The sequence below is a fragment of the Entelurus aequoreus genome, linkage group LG17 (genome assembly GCF_033978785.1).
Source record: "Entelurus aequoreus isolate RoL-2023_Sb linkage group LG17, RoL_Eaeq_v1.1, whole genome shotgun sequence".
NCBI classification, from domain to species: Eukaryota; Metazoa; Chordata; class Actinopteri; order Syngnathiformes; family Syngnathidae; genus Entelurus; species Entelurus aequoreus.
In genome coordinates, this window is record NC_084747.1 from 10786114 (window position 1) to 10805802 (window position 19689).

The 19689-nt window shown below is 38.5% G+C and overlaps 1 protein-coding gene across 1 annotated transcript; it reads right to left on the bottom strand.

Annotated features, from left to right (window-relative positions):
* Positions 1-92: 92 nt before the first annotated feature.
* Positions 93-12312, bottom strand: LOC133632326 (zinc finger protein OZF-like). The gene is made up of 2 exons (XM_062024707.1): positions 12013-12312; positions 93-2740 (listed from the first exon to the last, which is right to left on the bottom strand). The coding sequence occupies exons 1-2, from the start codon at positions 12101-12103 to the stop codon at positions 1536-1538; spliced, it is 1296 nt and encodes a 431-aa protein (XP_061880691.1). The 5' UTR covers positions 12104-12312; the 3' UTR covers positions 93-1535.
* Between the last annotated feature and the right edge of the window lie 7377 nt (positions 12313-19689).

The window sequence follows — 19689 nt, forward strand, 5'->3', positions numbered from 1 at the left end:
CCAAATATGAGCATTTAAAAGGTTTCTCTCCTCTTTGTGATATAGGGCTGGACAATTTTGGAAAATAATCCAATTGCTATATTGTTCCTCATTATTGCAATTCTTTTTTTCAAGGTCGTCTTCTCGTGTATTTTTCAAAAAATACAAGCAATAAATCAATCTGCATTACCAACAACAGTGTCAGTTTTATATTACACGTATTTTTGTCTTATTAATATTTAAATATACTAAATACTTTGACTTGCACTCTTGCCCGCACAGCGCTTTTATTGTGAAGGCTGAATGTGTGTCGTTTTTCTTTGAGCTCTATCTTGACTGACTAATGTGTGACGGTGAGATAAAGCTGGATGTTATTAAAGTGACTCCAAAAATCATGACATCATCCACAATCTTTATGTGAGAGAAGCACCCTTGTTTTTCCATTTTCTGTGCATTCTAAATAGTCAAAAACTTCTAGCTTGAAGCAGCTAACAATGCAGGCAATGGGGATTTATCTCGTCCACCTATGACACATTCTACAATCATTTAAAACAACCAACAACATTGTACATACAGATAGTGTCAGAATAATTGTATCTAAGTTATCACAAAACTTTGTGTTGCCATGAGTTCCCGGCGAAAAGACAAAAGGTGTCTTTGATCCTACCAAGAAAAGGCTTGTAAAACTCCACTGTGTAGGATGGGAAGCAACATGAAGGTGTTCTGTTTCTTTCTTCTATTGTAATCCACAGAAATATGTTGTCTTGACCCAAGAACTATGAAGCGGAGATGAAGCAGGGTCAGACTCCCCTCAAGGCGACCTTTTCTTTGAACTGTTGTAATCAAAGGCGATGGCTGTTTACGACCCCCGTTCCTTAGAAACAGCTGTTGCCATGTAATCAGGGAAAGTCCAAATAAAAGAGGAGGCGTACAATCTTTCGCTAGAGCGTGATGGGGACTGTACAAGAGTACAGCCCAGACGTCTCTCCTCGATTGAGCCAAATTGAATTTGGTCTCTGTTTAATTCCTTGCCTCTTGTCTTGTTTAATAGATGTCATCAGTGTTTGAACCTGACAATTAGTGACACACAAATTCATAACATGCGATGTTTTATGTAATAATTATAGTATTTTGTCATTTTGAGCATTTTCTGTCAGTAATACATTTCCAGGGTGCATTGATTTCACAGAGCGCATAGCAACATTGCGCTACTTCCATAAACAACAATAACATCGAGAGAGGGTTCCGTGTTTGCTGCCACTAATCAAAGCACCACTACTTTAGGATCCAGAACCTAGTCTCTGCTAAAATGTTTTAACACAAACTGAGCAAATTTATTTTTCTGTGTGTGTGTTCTCATGTGACATTTCAGCAAATATGTCTTTGACTGCATACTGAGCAGCTGCAACACTTTTCTTCAGGGTGTTGATTGATGTGTATTTTGTCAATTGAAAAACCTTTCACTGTAAATTGGGCATCTAAATATGTTCCTCCCGTGTGTGTTCTCGTGGGATGAGACATCATGTTACTTTGAGGAGAACTTTCACCACAAACAACTAGACGTTTTTTCGACTGTGTGTTCTTAGGTGATCAGACAAGTGTGTCCTTTGAGTGTAACTTTTCTCACAAACGGAACAACTGAATGTTTTCTCTCCCGTGTGTTTCATTTCGTGCCGAGTCAAACCCTGTCTGTAGGAGAAGCTTTTACTACAAAATGAACAATTAAATGATTTTTCTCCAGTGTGTGTTCTCATGTGTTTAGTCAAATTGCCCCTATGAGAAAAGCTTTTACAGCAAACTGAACAGTTGAATGGTTTTTCCCCCGTGTGCTTTCTCATGTGGACAATCAATTGCTTGTTTTGAGAAAAGCTTTTGCAACAAACTGAACAATGAAAAGTTTTTTCTCCAGTGTGCGTTCTCATGTGTTGAGTTAAACTGCTCTTGTGGGAAAAGTTTTTACCGCAAACGGAACAATCAAATGGTCTTTCGCCTGTGTGCGTTCTCATGTGTTGAGTCAAACTGCTATTTTGAGAAAAGCTGTTGCCGCAAACTGAACAAATAAATGGTTTTTCTCCTGTGTGCGATCTCATGTGTTCAGTCAAACTGCTATTTTGGAAAAAGCTTTTACTGCAAACTGAGCAAGCATATGGTTTTTCTCCCGTGTGTGTTCTCATGTGTTGCGTCAGATGGCTCTTTTGGGAAAAGTTTTTACCGCAAACTGAACAATAAAATGGTCTTTCTCCTGTGTGCGTTCTCATGTGTTGAGTCAAACTGCTATTTTGAGAAAAGCTTTTACCACAAACTGAACAATAAAATGTTTTTTCTCCTGCGTGTGTTCTCATGTGTTGAGTCAAATTGCTTTTGTTTGTACAACTTGTACCACAAACTAAACAGCTCAAAACTGTTTTACAAGTCTTCTCTTTAGAGCAGTCGGAGTGCTTGTTGTCAGTGCGAGTCCTCATATCACCTTCACAGTCTGTATCGCTGCTCAAAGGTTCTTCAACCTCATTTTCAGCCTCACTGTCTGATAGTGGAGCTAAGAGGTTGTCTAGTTGTGGTTTCTCTTCATCATCTTCAGTCTTAACAGAGAGAATAGTAAGTGGCAACTTGGTGGTATCACCTTCCTCTGACCACTGAAGACACTCTTCCTCCTCTTCCTTTTTAATGTGAAATGGCTGTAAAGCTTCCTGCTTCAAAGTAGAGTTCTCCCCCTGCGACTGAGGCGGAGATTCTTCAGGACGACCAATCAGCTGCTGGATGTCTGAGGAACACAAATAAGCTCAATGTGTTAAAGCCACCGGAAACACCAAAACTATAGAAGAAAAACCAGCGCACGTGCATAAAGTTCTATTCGCCCGCCACTAGGGTTGTACGGTATACCGGTACTAGTATAGTAGCGTGGTACTATACTCTGTTTGAAAAATAGAACGGACGCATTTTGGCTTAAAAAGTAAAGATAAAGGTAAAGTTATAACACTGAAACGCCCTCAGGAAGAGGTGCTTTAAGACATGGCTAGCTAGCTAGCAGCTAATGTCCATCCGCAGTCGTAAGTGTTTTAGCTACTTCTAAATCACTAATGCTTGCCTCCATGGCGACAAATAAAGTACGTCTATTACAAGTACGAGGAATAGCTCAACATGCTTCACTACACACCGTAGGAGGATACAATAGCTCACCAACGTCACAATGTAAACAAATGCCATGGGCGGATCTACAATTGACATCCACTGTAATGATACCAAGTACAAGAGCGTATCTTGTCGATACTACTATGATTACATTGATATTTTTTATCGTCACAAAATCTTTTTTCTTTTAAATTCATATTATATTCATAAACTCGGGAAAAATTTAAATTATGACCAATATATGATTCTGTAACTACTTGGAATCGGATCGATACCTACATTTATAGTATCATCCAAAACTAATGCAAAGTATCAGAGAAGAGAAGAATACGTGATTATTACATTTGAACAGAAGTGTAGATAGAACATGTTAAAAGAGAAAATAACAGTAAATGAACAGTAAATGAACAAGTAGATTAATAATCAATTTTTACAGCTTGTCCTTTATAATGTTGACAAAATAATAGGTAGATAAATGACACAATATGTTACTGCATATGTCAGCAGACTAATTAGGAGCCTTTGTTTGTTTACTTACTACTAAAAGACAAGTTGTCTTGTATTTCACTATTTTATTTAAGGACAAAATTGCAATAATAAACATATGTTTAATGTTCAGGGGCCGTACTTATCAAGCTTCTTAGAGTGCCATTTTACACTTAAGTCCTGAGAATTTGCGAAATTTAGTCCTACTCTCAAACTTAAGAATAAAAGCTTTTTATCAACGTTCTTAAGTCTAAGAATCACTCCTACTCTCCACGATATTTAAGAGACCTTCAGAGGTGTCTTAAGTGGTTAGGAGTTGCCAGCAGGGGATGGCACTGAGGCGAGAGAGACGTGCGCGAACGTTCAGGGAACGGAACAATGTTTTTGTTTTTTTGATGACGAGCAGCTGATCAAACGCTATCGTTTAGACAGAGCGGATATTATTTTTGTCACAGATTTAATACTTTTCGATTCCTTGTTGATTTCTGCATGTGTCTGCAGTGGGCTAGTATATATAGAGCCACCCACACCAGTTTCAAATTAGTTGCCTAATTAATGAATTGGAAAGAAAATGTTATGACGGTAGCGTATGTGTGTGGCCGTGAGGTGAGTGACGTCAGTGAGTGTGTGGGCGATAGAAGAGAGGGAGCGGTAGCGTGAGTGCCGGCGGGGACTAGTTTGTTTTGTATTATTTTGTAGTTTATTGTCAAAATATACACTCCCATTGTCCACTTAAATATTCCAAGATATTTCTTTATTCTTAGACAACGGATTCCCTTCCGTGATTGGTCATTTCTATGGACACAGAAATGACGTCACCTAAAATTCCGTTTACGGCACATAGTAATGTCGTAATTCAGCTCTGAGTGTGACACTTAAGATTCAGTCCTACACTTCGCTGAAAGTGTGAGTAAGACGCTTGATAACTAACTTTTAAGTGCAGCTTTCAGCGAAGAATTTATTTACTCTTAAGTCAACTCTTAGCAGACTTCTTAGGAGTAATTCTAAGAAGCTTGATAAGTACGGCCCCAGATATATTTTTTTGCTAAAACAAAGCCAAAAATGCAATTTTTTGTGGTCCCCTTTATTTACAAAAGTATCTATATACATTTTGGTACCGGTACCTAAATATTGATATTGGGACAAGCCACATCAACACAAAAAAAAAAATGATGATGGAGGCTGCACGGAAAAAATTTACTCTTTTGTTTGGATGGACGACGAGGTATAATTCTGCGCGTCACATTTTAATTACAAAACTGCAAAATATCAGGAGAATGTTGACCGGGAGTGTCAGAATAATTGTATCTAAGTTATCACAAAACTTTGTGTTGCCATGAGTTCCCGGCAAGAAGACAAAAGCTGTCTTTGAACCTACCAAGAAGAAGACCTGTAAAACTCCACTGTGTAGGATGGGAAGCAACACAAAGGTGTTCTGTATTGTAATCCACAGAAAGATTTTGTTTTGACCCAAGAACTACAAAGCGAAGAGGAAGCAGGACCTGACTCCCCTTCAGGGACCTCTTCTTTTAACTGTTTTACGACCTTTTCTGTGAACCGTTTACGACCTTTTCTTTGAACCAACCTTTTCTTTGAACTGTTTGTAATCAAAGGTGATGGCTGTTTACGACCCCCGTCCCTTAGAAACAGCTGTTGCCATGTAATCAGGGAATGTCCAAATAAAAGAGGAAGCGTACAATCTTTCGTCAGAGCGTGTTGGAACACTGTACAAGGGTACAGGTGTACGCGCTCTCCTCAATTGAGACAGATTTAAATCTGTCTCTGTTTAATTCCTTGCTTCTTGTCTTGTTTAATAGATGTCATCAGTGTTTGAACCTGACAAGGAGTCCTGAAGTCTTCAATCCCTGGAACTCGCCTCGTTCTACAGCTTGCCTCCAATGTGCTCACGCCAGTAGTTTGCTTGAAAGTTAAACAACGAGTCATATTTTATTCTTGACGAGCTAACGACTACTAGCTATTTGTTATGCTACATCACAGCTTGTTTAGCTAGCACGATGTCGTCATTTTCAATGTGTTCAGTCATGATGCATAATCTTTGTGTTGGTGTCTTGTTCATATTTCCTAACATAATGTTTGCAATGAGGTGAGGAGACGTTCTAAATGATTAACTTTGTTTTCTTGAACACACGAAGGGAAAGCCTCCGAAGGAGGTGCAGGCAAATGGGAAAATAAAAAAGAGGATGTTGGATATTTTTGTGTTCATATAGATCACAGGTGACAAACTCAAGGCCTGGGGGCCAAATGTGACCCGCCACATCATTTTATATGGCCCGCGAACGCCTGAAAAAAATATGTGTCAATAAAGTACATGATCTTTTCCTACTAAAAGTATTCGGTCTTTCCATTTCGACAGAACAAATTACATGTGCTGCATGCAATTGCATATTTAAAAAAAATAAATATTATTTAATAATGCAACAAATATGTTATCATACATTCATTTTTTTTGTAAACAAACAATTGCATATCTGCTTGATCCCTGCTTGCCCTCTTTGTCTTGTCCTGTCTACACTTGTTTTGAAGCCTCTTTCTCTGCGCTGTCCTCCAAATATAAACATCAGACATGGAATTGATTAGCTGGACTCCCGACTCAATTGACAAAATATTTTCGACGAGGAAAAGAGGTTCTGGGGAGCCTGGCTGCCCTGATGGAACCATTGCTGTGGGGTACGTGAGAGATTCCTGGGAGAAAACAATCATGTGCCTCTCAGTCCTTTCCATCGAGGACGTAGAAGACATCTACCTATTTGGAACCATGATCGCGGGGGAACCTGCTGATTGGGCTGGGCATTGCTCTGGTGTATCGTCAAATTCGTAAGACGATGGCAGCCACTCAAGGAGCCCAAAGGCTGTTCGTCGCAATGGAAGACTTGGGTCGGGCTGTGGGATCACAGACTTTGGCGATTTCTGAACTGAATCGCACGATGGATCGCATCATGGAAAAGCTTGTTGAAATGCGAAAATTGGATATGAGCGCAGCCAGCATGGACGAATAGAACAGACAAGCCATTGTAATGTCTGCTCGCTTGGAAAAACAAAAATCCCAATCTACGATTTGACTCCCTCGAATGGCTTTGACGCTGCAAAACAGAAACAGGCTGTTCTGAAAACATCCCCCGAGGACTCCTCAATGATGGACGCTTTTGACCTCCCTACCTCCTCAACAACACCTGGAAGTCGAACTTTGTTTGCATGCAGAACGGCCCCAGGCCTATGGACACAACAAATGAGTTGTTTCCCCTTGGACTCAGTCTGGACCCCCTCCCGAGGGTCCAGCCTTTGACTGATATTTTTTTACTCTTCCCCACTTCCCCAATATCACCTTTTTCCCACCTTTTTAAGGAGCGCCGTAAGTGGCTGATCCGTTGGCGGTCCTGTTCTTGTCTCCCTGTAACGTATGTCTGCTTTTAGTTGGACTGTGCCGCAAATGTAATTTCAGTTCTTATATGTCTTGTACGTGTTAAAGAATGGACAATAAACAGCATCTTGAATCTTGATCTTCAATTGAACAAATATGTTATCATACATTCATTTTTTTTTTGTAAACAAACAATTGAATATCTGCTTGATTTGTGGTTTCAAAGCAAGTTACCTATCAAATTGTACACTGTAAAAATTATAATCATAGATTTTCAGGTCAAATCCTGGCAATTGAACGATCGTCTTTTTACCGTAAAATAAACGGTGGTTCCATTTTTCTATATACAGTAATACACCGGAACAACAGTAACCATAGAATTTCAAAGAAAAAAAAACACGGACAATTTTACAGTACAGTTACATTTACAGTAGTAACCCAGCAGGCACAAGACATTGAAACAAATTTGAGAACTTGTTGAATTAGGTCCTGACGTTGAGCAACTCAAACATAACATTGAAACAACATGCTTTTTGACAACGTTTAATCAATGTCGGGTTCTGAGTTGATTTGACCATTGAATTTTGGTCATTTTCCAACCAATATTCTACAACACAAATACAACATTGAAGCAACATGCTTTTTGACAACGTTTATTTAATGGCGTCATTTCCCAAACAACAACGTTGATCCAACGTTAGATACACCAACGTTGTCTCAATTTACAAAATACAACTATTTTGCAATGTTGTTTCAGAGGCAGTTTTAAAGGCCTACTGAAATGAGATTTTCTTATTTAAACGGGGATAGCAGATCCATTCTATGTGTCATACTTGATCATTTCGCGATATTGCCATATTTTTGCTGAAATGATTTAGTAGAGAACATCGACGATAAAGTTCGCAACTTTTGGTCGCTGATAAAAAAAGCCTTGCCTGTACCGGAAGTAGCGTGACGTCACAGGTTGAAGAGCTCCTCACATCTGCACATTGTTTTCAATCATGGACGCCAGCAGCGTGAGCGATTCGGACCGAGAAAGCGACGATTACCCCATTAATTTGAGCGAGGATGAAAGATTTGTGGATGAGGAAAGTGAGAGTGAAGGATTAGAGGGCAGTGGAAGCGATTCAGATAGGGAAGATGCTGTGAGAGGCGGGTGGGACCTGATATTCAGCTGGGAATGACTAAAACAGTAAATAAACACAAGACATATATATACTCTATTAGCCACAACACAACCAGGCTTATATTTAGTATGCCACAAATTAATCGCGCATAACAAACACCTCCCCCCTCCCGTCCATATAACCCGCCAATACAACTCAAACACCCGCACAACACACTCAATCCCACAGCCCAAAGTACCGTTCACTTCCGCAAAGTTCACACAGCACATATATTTCCCCAAAGTTACGTACGTGACATGCACATAGCGGCACGCACGTACGGGCAAGCGATCAAATGTTTGGAAGAAAGCTGCGTACTCATGGTAGCGCGTCTGCTATCCAACTCAAAGTCCTCCTGGTTGTGTTGCTGTAGCCAGCCGCTAATACACCGATCCCACCTACAGCTTTCTTCTTTGCTGTCTTCATTGTTCATTAAACAAATTGCAAAAGATTCACCAACACAGATGTCCAGAATACTGTGGAATTTTGCGATGAAAACAGAGCTGTTTGTATCGCGACACAATGGTGTCCCAATACTTCCGCAAACTCCATGACGTCACGCGCAAACGTCATCATACCGAGACGTTTTCAGCCGAATATTTCCCGGGAAATTTAAAATTGCACTTTATAAGTTAACCCGGCCGTATTGGCATGTGTTGCAATGTTAAGATTTCATCATTGATATATAAACTATCAGACTGCGTGGTCGGTAGTAGGGGGTTTCAGTAGGCCTTTAAAGGACATGTGTCAGGACTCGGTCCTTGGCGTGGTTTGTTCTCCCAGAAGGCAACGGAAAATTGGCGCGTGCGAGACGTGAATTTAAATACATTTTAATTCAAACTAAAAAAAAGTACAAACAAAAGGCGCTCACAGTGGAGGTAAAAACTTGACTATGACAAAACAAAAGACTAGCACAAAGGCAGAACTAGGACATAAAACAAACTTGCAAACTAAGGCTTGAATAAAGAAAACTTACTTGGAACCAGAACAGGACATGAAAAAGAACAGCATGGATCATGAGCGTGAACAGAGTGGCAGGAGTGAATGTGATGTCGCCAGGACGAACAACAGAAACGGAAAAGCTTATATAGTGACATGATCAGTGAAAACAGGTGCGTGACTAACCGTGAACAGGTGCGTGACATGACAATGTGAACCAGGTGAAACTAATGGTTGCTATGGTGACAAATAAAAGTACACAAAAAGTCCAAAACCAAATCCGAACATGACTAAAACAAAACATAATCACAGACATGACAACATGTATGTATCATCAACATTGTATCAATGACTTGTGCATGCTGGGAAGCTGTAAAAAAAAACACTGTAAAATTGTGGCAAATGAACTGTTGTTTTTGTCCTATAAAATATACTGTTTTTTACAGCATATCGAAAATGGAATTGGAAAAGTCCAATCACTGTTGTTTACTACAAAATTTGGCAACTGAGCGGGGTACTGTTTTTCCATTTACAGTAATACATCGAGGAAATGACAAACTTAGAAGTTTACCAAAAAACAAACAAACATTGGTACTGTTTTTACATTTACAGAAATATGCTGTACAAAACTTAAATGTAACTGTTTTTTTTTTTACATTGTTCATACAAAAAATATAATAATGAAATGCTAAGGCAATTGTGTAATAATATCATTCACAGTCAGATGCGGCCCTCTAAGAGCAGCCATAACTGCAAGTGGCCATCAATTAAAATGAGTTTGACACTCCTGATATAGATTGATGTGTGTAGTCTTTAATTGTTTAATACTGTATGTACACTATTTTAAATCTTGTCCAAAAAAGAAAGTAAATAAATGGCTTTGTTTACGTCACACACACTCATGGAGTCGTTAATTTGCACTATTTGCTTGCTTTATGTTAACTATTTGGTAATGTACTATTTTATATTGCTTTATTATAGCAAAGAACATATCACTATTTTCTTACATTTATGGTGGAAGGACCTGCGTAGGAAAACGATTACTTGGACATTTGTGTACTGGCAGTCAGGTGTCATGGAGTGAAGCTGCACATTTTTTTGACCTCTCTTTTACTCGAGGTGGGGTGAGAAAAATCTATTTTTGGATGCATCGCAATTTGGACATGGACGATTATAAAATGTTCCAGTTTTGCACGCATTTCCATTTCCACAAATGTGGGAACTAAATTAACTGTTTATTACAAATGCACTGTTGTTGTTTTTTAATTGCAAGTAATAAACACTTATTCAGTGAAACAAAAAGAAATGTAAAACTGTATCAATATACATAAATTAAAGATGGAATCGAATTGTAGCTCCTGAATCGCGGAGTGTCAAAAGATTCTCACCTGTCTCTTACTCACGATATAATGGTCTGTGTAACTACTTTTTTCTTTCACATCATTATCGTTTGACATTTTGGAATAATTGAGTTTACAAGTAAAAAATACACGCAAGCATTCAACTATCCACAAATATATCTTGGATTGTAAAACAGTTAAAATGTCGTTATTTGACTTTATGAGTTGCGACAATGAAATGTTGACATTAATCATATTACTCTTGTTCTTTATTACCTCCAATTCTCTGCACGTTGATGTGGGATCTGAGCCAAGGATGTCGTTGTGGCTTGTGCAGCCCTTTGAGACACTTGTGATTAAGAGTTATGTGATGATGTAAATGAGGTGTGGTTGTATTGTATACTAAAAACCTCTAAAGGCTTAGTGGCCACATGCGTGGACAGCACCTTTTAGCTCTTATTTCCAAAATTGTGTACACTACTGAATTGGGGTCTTATGGCCGCTTATGTGGACACTTGTACTGCCATCTGGTGGTGTCAGAAGAGTATAACATACAATGGAAATTGGAAAAAAAAGTGTAAAAATAAAAATTAGCATGTCACTACACATGAAGTACACATTTGTGTACTTATGGACTAAGTACATCATATAAAAAGATGAGTTTAAATTTTTATTCTAATTAGGGTCCAATAAGCCCAAATAGTAAAGAGAAATAAAAAAAAGCATGTAAACAAACAGCTTGGGCCTTAAGAGGTTAAGTATATGTCAATGAAAGGGCATTTTATGACTTTTCTTAGTTTGATTACATGCAATAGTATGGTTTTATTGTCATGCCAAGTGGTTAGAGTGTCCGTCCTGAGATGGGTAGGTTGTGAGTTCAATCCCCGGCCGAGTCATACCAAAGACTATAAAAATAGGAGCCATTACCTCCCTGCTTGGCACTCAGCATCAAGGGTTGGAATTGGGGGTTAAATCACCTAAAATGATTCCCGGGCGCGGCCACCGCTGTTGCCCACTACTCCCCTCACCTCCCAGGGGTCAAATGCAGAGAATAATTTCACCACACCTAGTGTGTGTGTGACAATCATTGGTACTTTAACTTTAATAAGTGTATTGCATGATTTTTGTATCCCTTTATTTTAAGTAGCCAGGGACTGCAGATGGAAATGAGCTATTTAGCTATAATCTGGTACAGAACATATCTGTATCTGAGCTTAATGTTTATGTGCATTGTCCCTTCAAATAAAGACTAAACTGAAATATACAACTCATATAAATACACTTTGATTGATTGAATGATGTAGACATGTGGTCCAGTCTTCTCTTCACACACTGCACATCTCTTACTCTTCCCCAACATCTCTTCTTCCACATCATTATTTTCTTTACACAAGCACTTGTTTTGCTCTTCCACTTTCTTCATTTGACTTTTGCATTCTTTCATCTCCTCTGATGTGAACTCCACTGCCTTCTTCAAGCTAACAATCATGGCGGCTCTTTCTTTACATTCTTCAACAAGGTCGGCTCATTTCTCATCAACACTTTTTTCAGGGCTTGAACTAGCTTTCAAATGACAAAACTTCAAGTCACTCACCTTCATCTTTCGTCTTTATCTCCGTTGGTGATTTGCTGGAAGTTGGTGGCGCTGATTCTCTTTCATGTTCTCTTTTAGCGGACGTCGCCATCTTAGCATAGCAGTAAATAAATGATAAATGGGTTATACTTCAGTAGTCGTCCATCTTCTATCACGTCTTCAATCTTCACTTCGGATAACACTCCGTCGCTACAACCTCAACTTTTGTTCGTGGCCTGTGGAAAAGATGAATATTTAAGACTCTATATCGCCGTTAGTTCATACATGTTTTAATCGCAGCCGTCCAGTCCGCCATTTTGGTCGCCACCAAAGCCTTTGAGTTGCTCGACTCGTTTGCGCATGCGCCAAAAGTCAGCTACTTCCGGTCCTTACTCTTTTTCTTCTTAATCATAGACATGTTCTAAGGGTACGCAGCATCGAGCGCTACTGCCTACTGACGCTGACGAGACGCGGAGCCGCCATCTTGGAGTGGTGATCCGCTCCACTCAGTGCAATTCATTTGGCAGAAGCAATGAACTGTCAGCGCATTTAATTCACCTTACCTCACTGAATGGGTGAGGGCCTACATCCGGGCAACTGAGCTACATACGGGTTCTTCGAGCCATAGCAACCAGACTGGCGTTGAAAACAAACCGTTGCCATTACTCTTTAAAGGCCTACCGAAAGCCACTACTACCGACCACGCAGTCTGATAGTTTATATATCAATGATGAAATCTTAACATTATAACACATGCCAATACGGCCGGGTTAACTTATAAAGTGACATTTTAAATTTGCCGCTAAACTTCCGGTTCGAAACGCCTCTGAGGATGACGTATGCGCGTGACGTAGACCGGCGAACACGGGTATGCCTTCCACATTGAAGCCAATACGAAAAAGCTCTGTTTTCATTTCATAATTCCACAGTATTCTGGACATCTGTGTTCGTGAATCTGTTTCAATCATGTTCATTGCATTATGAAGAAGGAAGCTGAGCAAGCAAAGAAGAAAGTTGTCGGTGCGAAATGGACATATTTTTCGAACGTAGTCAGCCACAACAGTACACAGCCGGCGCTTCTTTGTTTACATTCCCTTAAGATGCAGTCAAGATGGAAGAACTCGGATAACAGAGACTCTAACCAGGAGGACATTTGACTTGGATACACAGACGCCTGTAGAGAACTGGGACAACACAGACTCTTACCAGGATTACTTTGATTTGGATGACAAAGACGCAGACGTGCTACTGTGAGTATGCAGCTTTGGCTTTTTTTTGCGTATGTACGTAACTTTTTAAAAATATATAAGCTTTATGAACCTTGGGTTAGGTGAACGGTCTTTTGGGCTGAGTGATTGTGTGTGTTGATCAGGTGTTTGAATTGTATTGGCGTGTTCTATGGAGCTAGGAGCTAGCAGAGGAGCTAGCATAACACGTACCGTACCTACGTGCGCGTCACGTACGTAACTTTTTAAAAATATATAAGCTTTATGAACCTTGGGTTAGGTGAACGGTCTTTTGGGCTGAGTGATTGTGTGTGTTGATCAGGTGTTTGAATTGTATTGGCGTGTTCTATGGAGCTAGGAGCTAGCAGAGGAGCTAGGAGCTAGCATAACAAACACACAGGTGTTATTATGCAGGATTAATTTGTGGCATATTAAATATAAGCCTGGTTGTGTTGTGGCTAATAGAGTATATATATGTCTTGTGTTTATTTACTGTTGTAGTCATTCCCAGCTGAATATCAGGTCACCCCCGGCTCTCACAGCATCTTCCCTATCTGAATAGCTTCAACTCCCCACTAGTCCTTCACTTGCACTTTACTCATCCACAAATCTTTCATCCTCGCTCAAATTAATGGGGAAATTGTCGCTTTCTCGGTCCAAATCTCTCTCACTTCATGCGGCCATCATTGTAAACAATAGGGAACTTTGCGTATATGTTCAACTGACTACGTCACGCTACTTCCGGTAGGGGCAAGCCTTTTTTTTATCAGATACCAAAAGTTGCAGTCTTTATCGTCGTTGTTCTATACTAAATCCTTTCAGCAAAAATATGGCAATATCGCGAAATGATCAAGTATGACACATAGAATAGATCTGCTATCCCCGTTTAAATAGAAAAAAATCATTTCAGTAGGCCTTTAACCTGTCGACCTACGCTGGTTAAACCCGTCATTCTGCCTCCAAAATGCCGAAAAACTGTGTTGTTTTTGGTTGTGCTAACCACAACTGGAAACAGGGAAAACAAAGGTCGTATTTTGTTCTGCCAAAGCGTGATAAAAGCCCACAGAGACGAGACAAATGGCTCGCAGCTTTACACCGGGAAAACGAGGACGGTTCTCACTGGAGTCCCCCAAAGTCCCGGGTCGTGTGTTCGGATCACTTCGTTTCTGGTAAATATAAGGAACAAAAATCCACCTTCTTAACCACAACTTGGCTATACGTCCGTGTGCTAATGTTGTACTTGTTGAATTTGTACCTTATAACGTTCGACAGCTGAAGTTGTTGTTGTACAAAAATAACATGCGGTATATACTATGTAGTCTATAGCCTAGCTAGCTATTTTCGAAAACCGGTTTCGTTTAAATTTGAATCGGCTTTCTATAGATATGAAATAATTTACCTGGTGCGCTTGTGAGGTAAACATATAGATTTCCAAATTCCATGTCCGGCCATTGTGTAGGATTATCAGTCCACGCATCTGCTGGGAGGCGGTAAGGGCAGTCGTTTAATCCAACTACAGAACATTTTAACTCGTATCTTAACCTAGCCTCACTGGAAAGACTATTTACATAATCATACGCCATTTAGAACAGTTTAAAATGCCGTGAAACCTCGTTACATGCTTTTTCTGTCAATGCTGTGTTCGCTGTGAGCTGGTTTGTTTTCAACGAATTCAATATGGCGACCGGCTGCTAGGGGATTGGTAGGCGGAAGTGACGTAGGTGCGCCCTCGCCGATACCACTGATTTTCACACGCTTTTTTCTCATACGTGTAGCTATAATAAAGGACACATGTTTTATTATTCATAGTTTGATTAACAGTAATAGAATATTCTTATATGCTATAAGTGACCAGACGTCCGAGATCAAAACTGGGAATATAATCCCAGAGAAGGGGAAAAAAACGGTCAGCTATTTTTAAGTAGAAGAAACAATATGATTAGGTTATATATATACATGCGTATATCCTACATAAACAATGTATGAATACATCAGATATCTATATATCTTATAGACTGTATCTCTGTTGCTGCAGCAGCAGAAAGTTTACTCTGTCTTGACACTTTGTATTGATATTTTCTATTACATTTTTCCCTTAAATGATCATGTTTACAGTCATTGTTTTATATGTATTTTTTTATGTATGTCACTTTGGATAAAAGCGTCTGCCAAATACTTCAACATAAACATATGTTTAAGTACACCTGGAAGTCTTTATATCCCCCCCACACACACAATCTGGACTGTGGTCCTAACTTTTACCCCGGTTGGCTTTTACAATCTTTATCTTCATTATTTATTTCAACTTTATGGTATTCAAGTATGACATTTTTAAATGTAATTAATTTCATTGACCAGCAATTCTATTATGGTCATACTCTTGTTTGCTAGCGGCTACGATTTCAGTACTATTGAAGATATTTGCTCCTTCTCAACTCTAATATTATTTTCACAAAATACAACCAATAGTACGTCAATGTTAAATCTTACTTGTGTAAAGTAATCCCCCGATTCCTATTTTCAACAGTCCGCTCATTTGAGCAGGAAAACGCTGAACACCATCTTTGGACCCCGACTTAAACAAGTTGAAAAACTTATTCGGGTGTTACCATTTAGTGGTCAATTGTACGGAATATGTACTTCACTGTGCAACCTACTAATAAAAGTCTCAATCAATCAATCAATCAATCAATGTTTTCTACCTGTCAACTGTCAGTTTAGGCTGCTCGCCGGCTCCTCGTCACCACTTCAAGATGGCGGCCCAATTTCTCGCGTCACAGCAGCCAATGCTGCGTCTACTTATAAGATGTTTATGGGCTTAATGTTTTACAATTATCAATCAAATCTTGGAGAATGATTAAGAGTACAAAAGCCCTTAAATTAATATTTTTGTTAAAAACATTTAAAGCAAACAAATAAAACAAAAGCAAATACAGATAGAGTATTAAATATTACTTATTAATATTTAATACTCTATCTGTATTTGCTTTTGTTTTCTTTCCTAGTTGTTGAAAGTGCCTTGACTGTTAAATGAATAACACATGTATATTTGTCGTTCAATAAAAATAAAAATAAAAACTATTTTTCTTCATCTGTTGACCATTGTTCTTGTTTATTCTGCCCGGCATGCTTTCTTGACAGGAAGTTGACAATTGTATTTATTGTACCAGTTTGTTCTTTTTTAACAGTGTTTGTGGAAGCTGCAATGCATGATGGGAAACTCATCTTCCGGTCCGGTGGAGTGCCGCCTGAACACAAAGTGAACGTTCCTCACTCGTCGTGTCTTTTAGCCTTCATACGCTTCATAAAGCAAAGGCTGCAAGTAAATAATTAGTTTGAAAGTGAAAGTGATCAGACTGTGTGACTTTTAAGAGCTTTGTGTGCTTTATAGAGATCGTTTTGCGACTTCACTGCTGCTACTGAATTATTGTGCGGTTTGTTGCCATCTAGTGGTTGTTGTGGGTACATCAACCGCTCTGTTTTTCACAGATTAATTTATAACCGCTCTCCTGATCGCAGGATGTCCAATTTGGCAAATGTGCCTCTGACTACTCGCCTCCATGACGGTGAATACATTTATGTAATAAAACATTTCCATTCACAACTCACTTCACTTTATTGGTAAGATTCCGTACTCAGTTCACATTGTTTGCTGCACAGTAGCCATATTGGCTTCTTCACTTCCGTTCAAAAGTCACGTGACATAATCCAACTCATGTTTATGTTGAATTGATATTGTTACACCGCCATTGTGTATTTTTGTCTGATTATAATTCTGATGATCTTGAACATTTGAAGTAGTATCGGCATCGGTATTACCAATACTGTCCATGTAACTACTTGGTATTGGATCCACACCCGTGTGTGGTGTGTGGTATGCACTGCACCCAAACTTCAATAGCATGTCTCACCTGCGTTATTTTCCCGCGTGTTTCAGTAAATGTCGAGTCAAATGTTGTCTGTGAACAAAAAATAACAAGAAAATAAGAAAAATCTTGAATTATATGTTCCAAAATTTGTACCTAACATTTTTTTCTCTAGAAGTTTCAAATAATCAACATTCTAAAAGTACCAAAACACTGCACACAAAATGAAACAACACGTAAATAAAAGTAGCACACTTTTTTAAGTTTGTCTTTGATTTAAATAGTTTTTTAAGATGTGGGGCGTTTACATTTGTTTTTCTTTGTCATTATTAGCAATTGTTTCTTTTTTCCAGGATAAAACGTAACAAAAAAATGTAATCTGCATTTGTCATATTTTCTTATAATAGCAACACGGAAAAAAATGCGTTGTAGAAAAACAGAACAATTTATTCTTTAAAATCAAAATGTGTAAATAAAAATAATAAACAGTACAAGTTTAGTTATCATTTGATATCAAAACACTGATCCAGGTCTCGCTAATTTGGTATAATTTGGTGTCAAAACACTGATCCAGGTCTCGCTAATTTGATATGAAAACACTGATCCATGTCTCCCTATTTTGATATCAAAACACTGATCCAGGTCTCGCTAATTTGATATCAAAAGACGGATCCAGGTCTGGCTGATTTGATATAATTTGGTATTAGTTGATATCAAAACACTGATACAGGTCTCGCTAAGTCGATATGATTTGATATCAAAACACTGATCCAGGTCACACTAATTGGTTACTTTTTTATATCAAAACACTGATCCAGGTCTCGCTAATTTGATATCAAAACACTGATCCAGGTCACGCTAATTTGTTACTTTTTGATATCAAAACACTGATCCAGGTCTCGCTAATTTGATATCAAAACACTGATCCGGGTCTCGCTAATTTGATATCATTTGGTATCAAAACACTGATCTAGGTCTCGCTAATTTGGTGTCAAAACACTGATCCAGGTCTTGCTAATTTGATATCAAAACACTGATCCAAGTCTCCCTAATTTGATATCAAAACACCGATACAGGTCTCGCTAATTTGATATCATTTGGTATGAAAACACTGATACAGGTCTCGCTAATTTGGCATCAAAACACTGATCCAGGTCCCGCTAATTTGTTACCTTTTGATATCAAAACACTGATCAAGGTCTCGCTAATTTGATATCAAAACACAGATCCAAGTCTCGCTAATTAAATATCAAAACACTGATCCGGGTCTCGCTAATTTGATATAATTTGGTATCAAAACACTGATCTAGGTCTCGCTAATTTGGTATCAAAACACTGATCCAAGTCTCGCTAATTTGATATCAAAACACTGATCCAAGTCTCCCTAATTTGATATGAAAACACTGATCCAGGTCTCGCTAATTTGATATTATTTGGTATGAAAACACTGATACAGGTCTCGCTAATTTGGTATCAAAACACTGATCCAGGTCTCGCTAATTTGATATCAAAACACTGATCCAAGTCTCGCTAATTTGATATCAAAACACTGATCCAGGTCTCGCTAATTTGATATCATTTGGTATGAAAACATTGATACAGGTCTCGCTAATTTGGTATCAAAACACTGATCCAGGTCTCGCTAATTTGATATCAAAACACGGATCCAAGTCTCCCTAATTTGATATAAAAAAACGGATCCAGGTCTCGCTAATTTGATATAATTTGGTATGAAAACACTGATACAGGTCTAGCTAATTTGGTATCAAAACACTGATCCAGGTCTCGCTAATTTGATATCAAAACACTGATCCAAGTCTCGCTAATTTGGTATCAAAACACTGATCCATGTTTCGCTAATTTGATATCAAAACACTGATCCAAGTCTCGCTAATTTGATATCAAAGCACTGATCCATGTTTCGCTAATTTGATATGAAAAGACTGCTCCAGGTCTGGCTAACTTTAGTCCACAATTGGGAGATAGGCCAATACAATCAAATGAAAGGTTTAAGATGCATTGGGAATAAACATCCTGCATGAATTTGGATGGAAGTAGAATTTGTGAACAGTTTTGACAAGAAGTTATTTAACTTTGTTTGTTATTAAAAATCTGTTATGTTCAGTCCAAAACTTTCAAAGTCAAAGAAGAAGACAACACGAGACAAATGTCGGCTATTTAATCAACTTGAATGAGTATTCCTCATATTAGGACACATTACATTTGTTTTGTAAATAATACTGACGTACAACATAAATTGTCATCTAATCTCAAATAAATTGCTTGTGTTGCTGCTGAATGTTTTTGTCACATAAAATATGATCATTCTAACGTGAGCTGTACACAGCAACACAATATTTCCACAATATGAATAATTACATTTGCAAACCCAATACTGTAATATTTGTATATTATGTACACGGCCTCGCCCCTCCATTTTAATCTATTACATTTTAAATTATCTTGTTTTATCTTATTTGGCTACGTTGAAAAAAACAAGGGATAATCCTAAATACTTGAAAATGTAAAACATGACATCAAGAAGTAGTTGAAAGCTTCAATAAAAGTACTTTGTGAACTTTGAACCGAAAGATTCCAACTCAGTT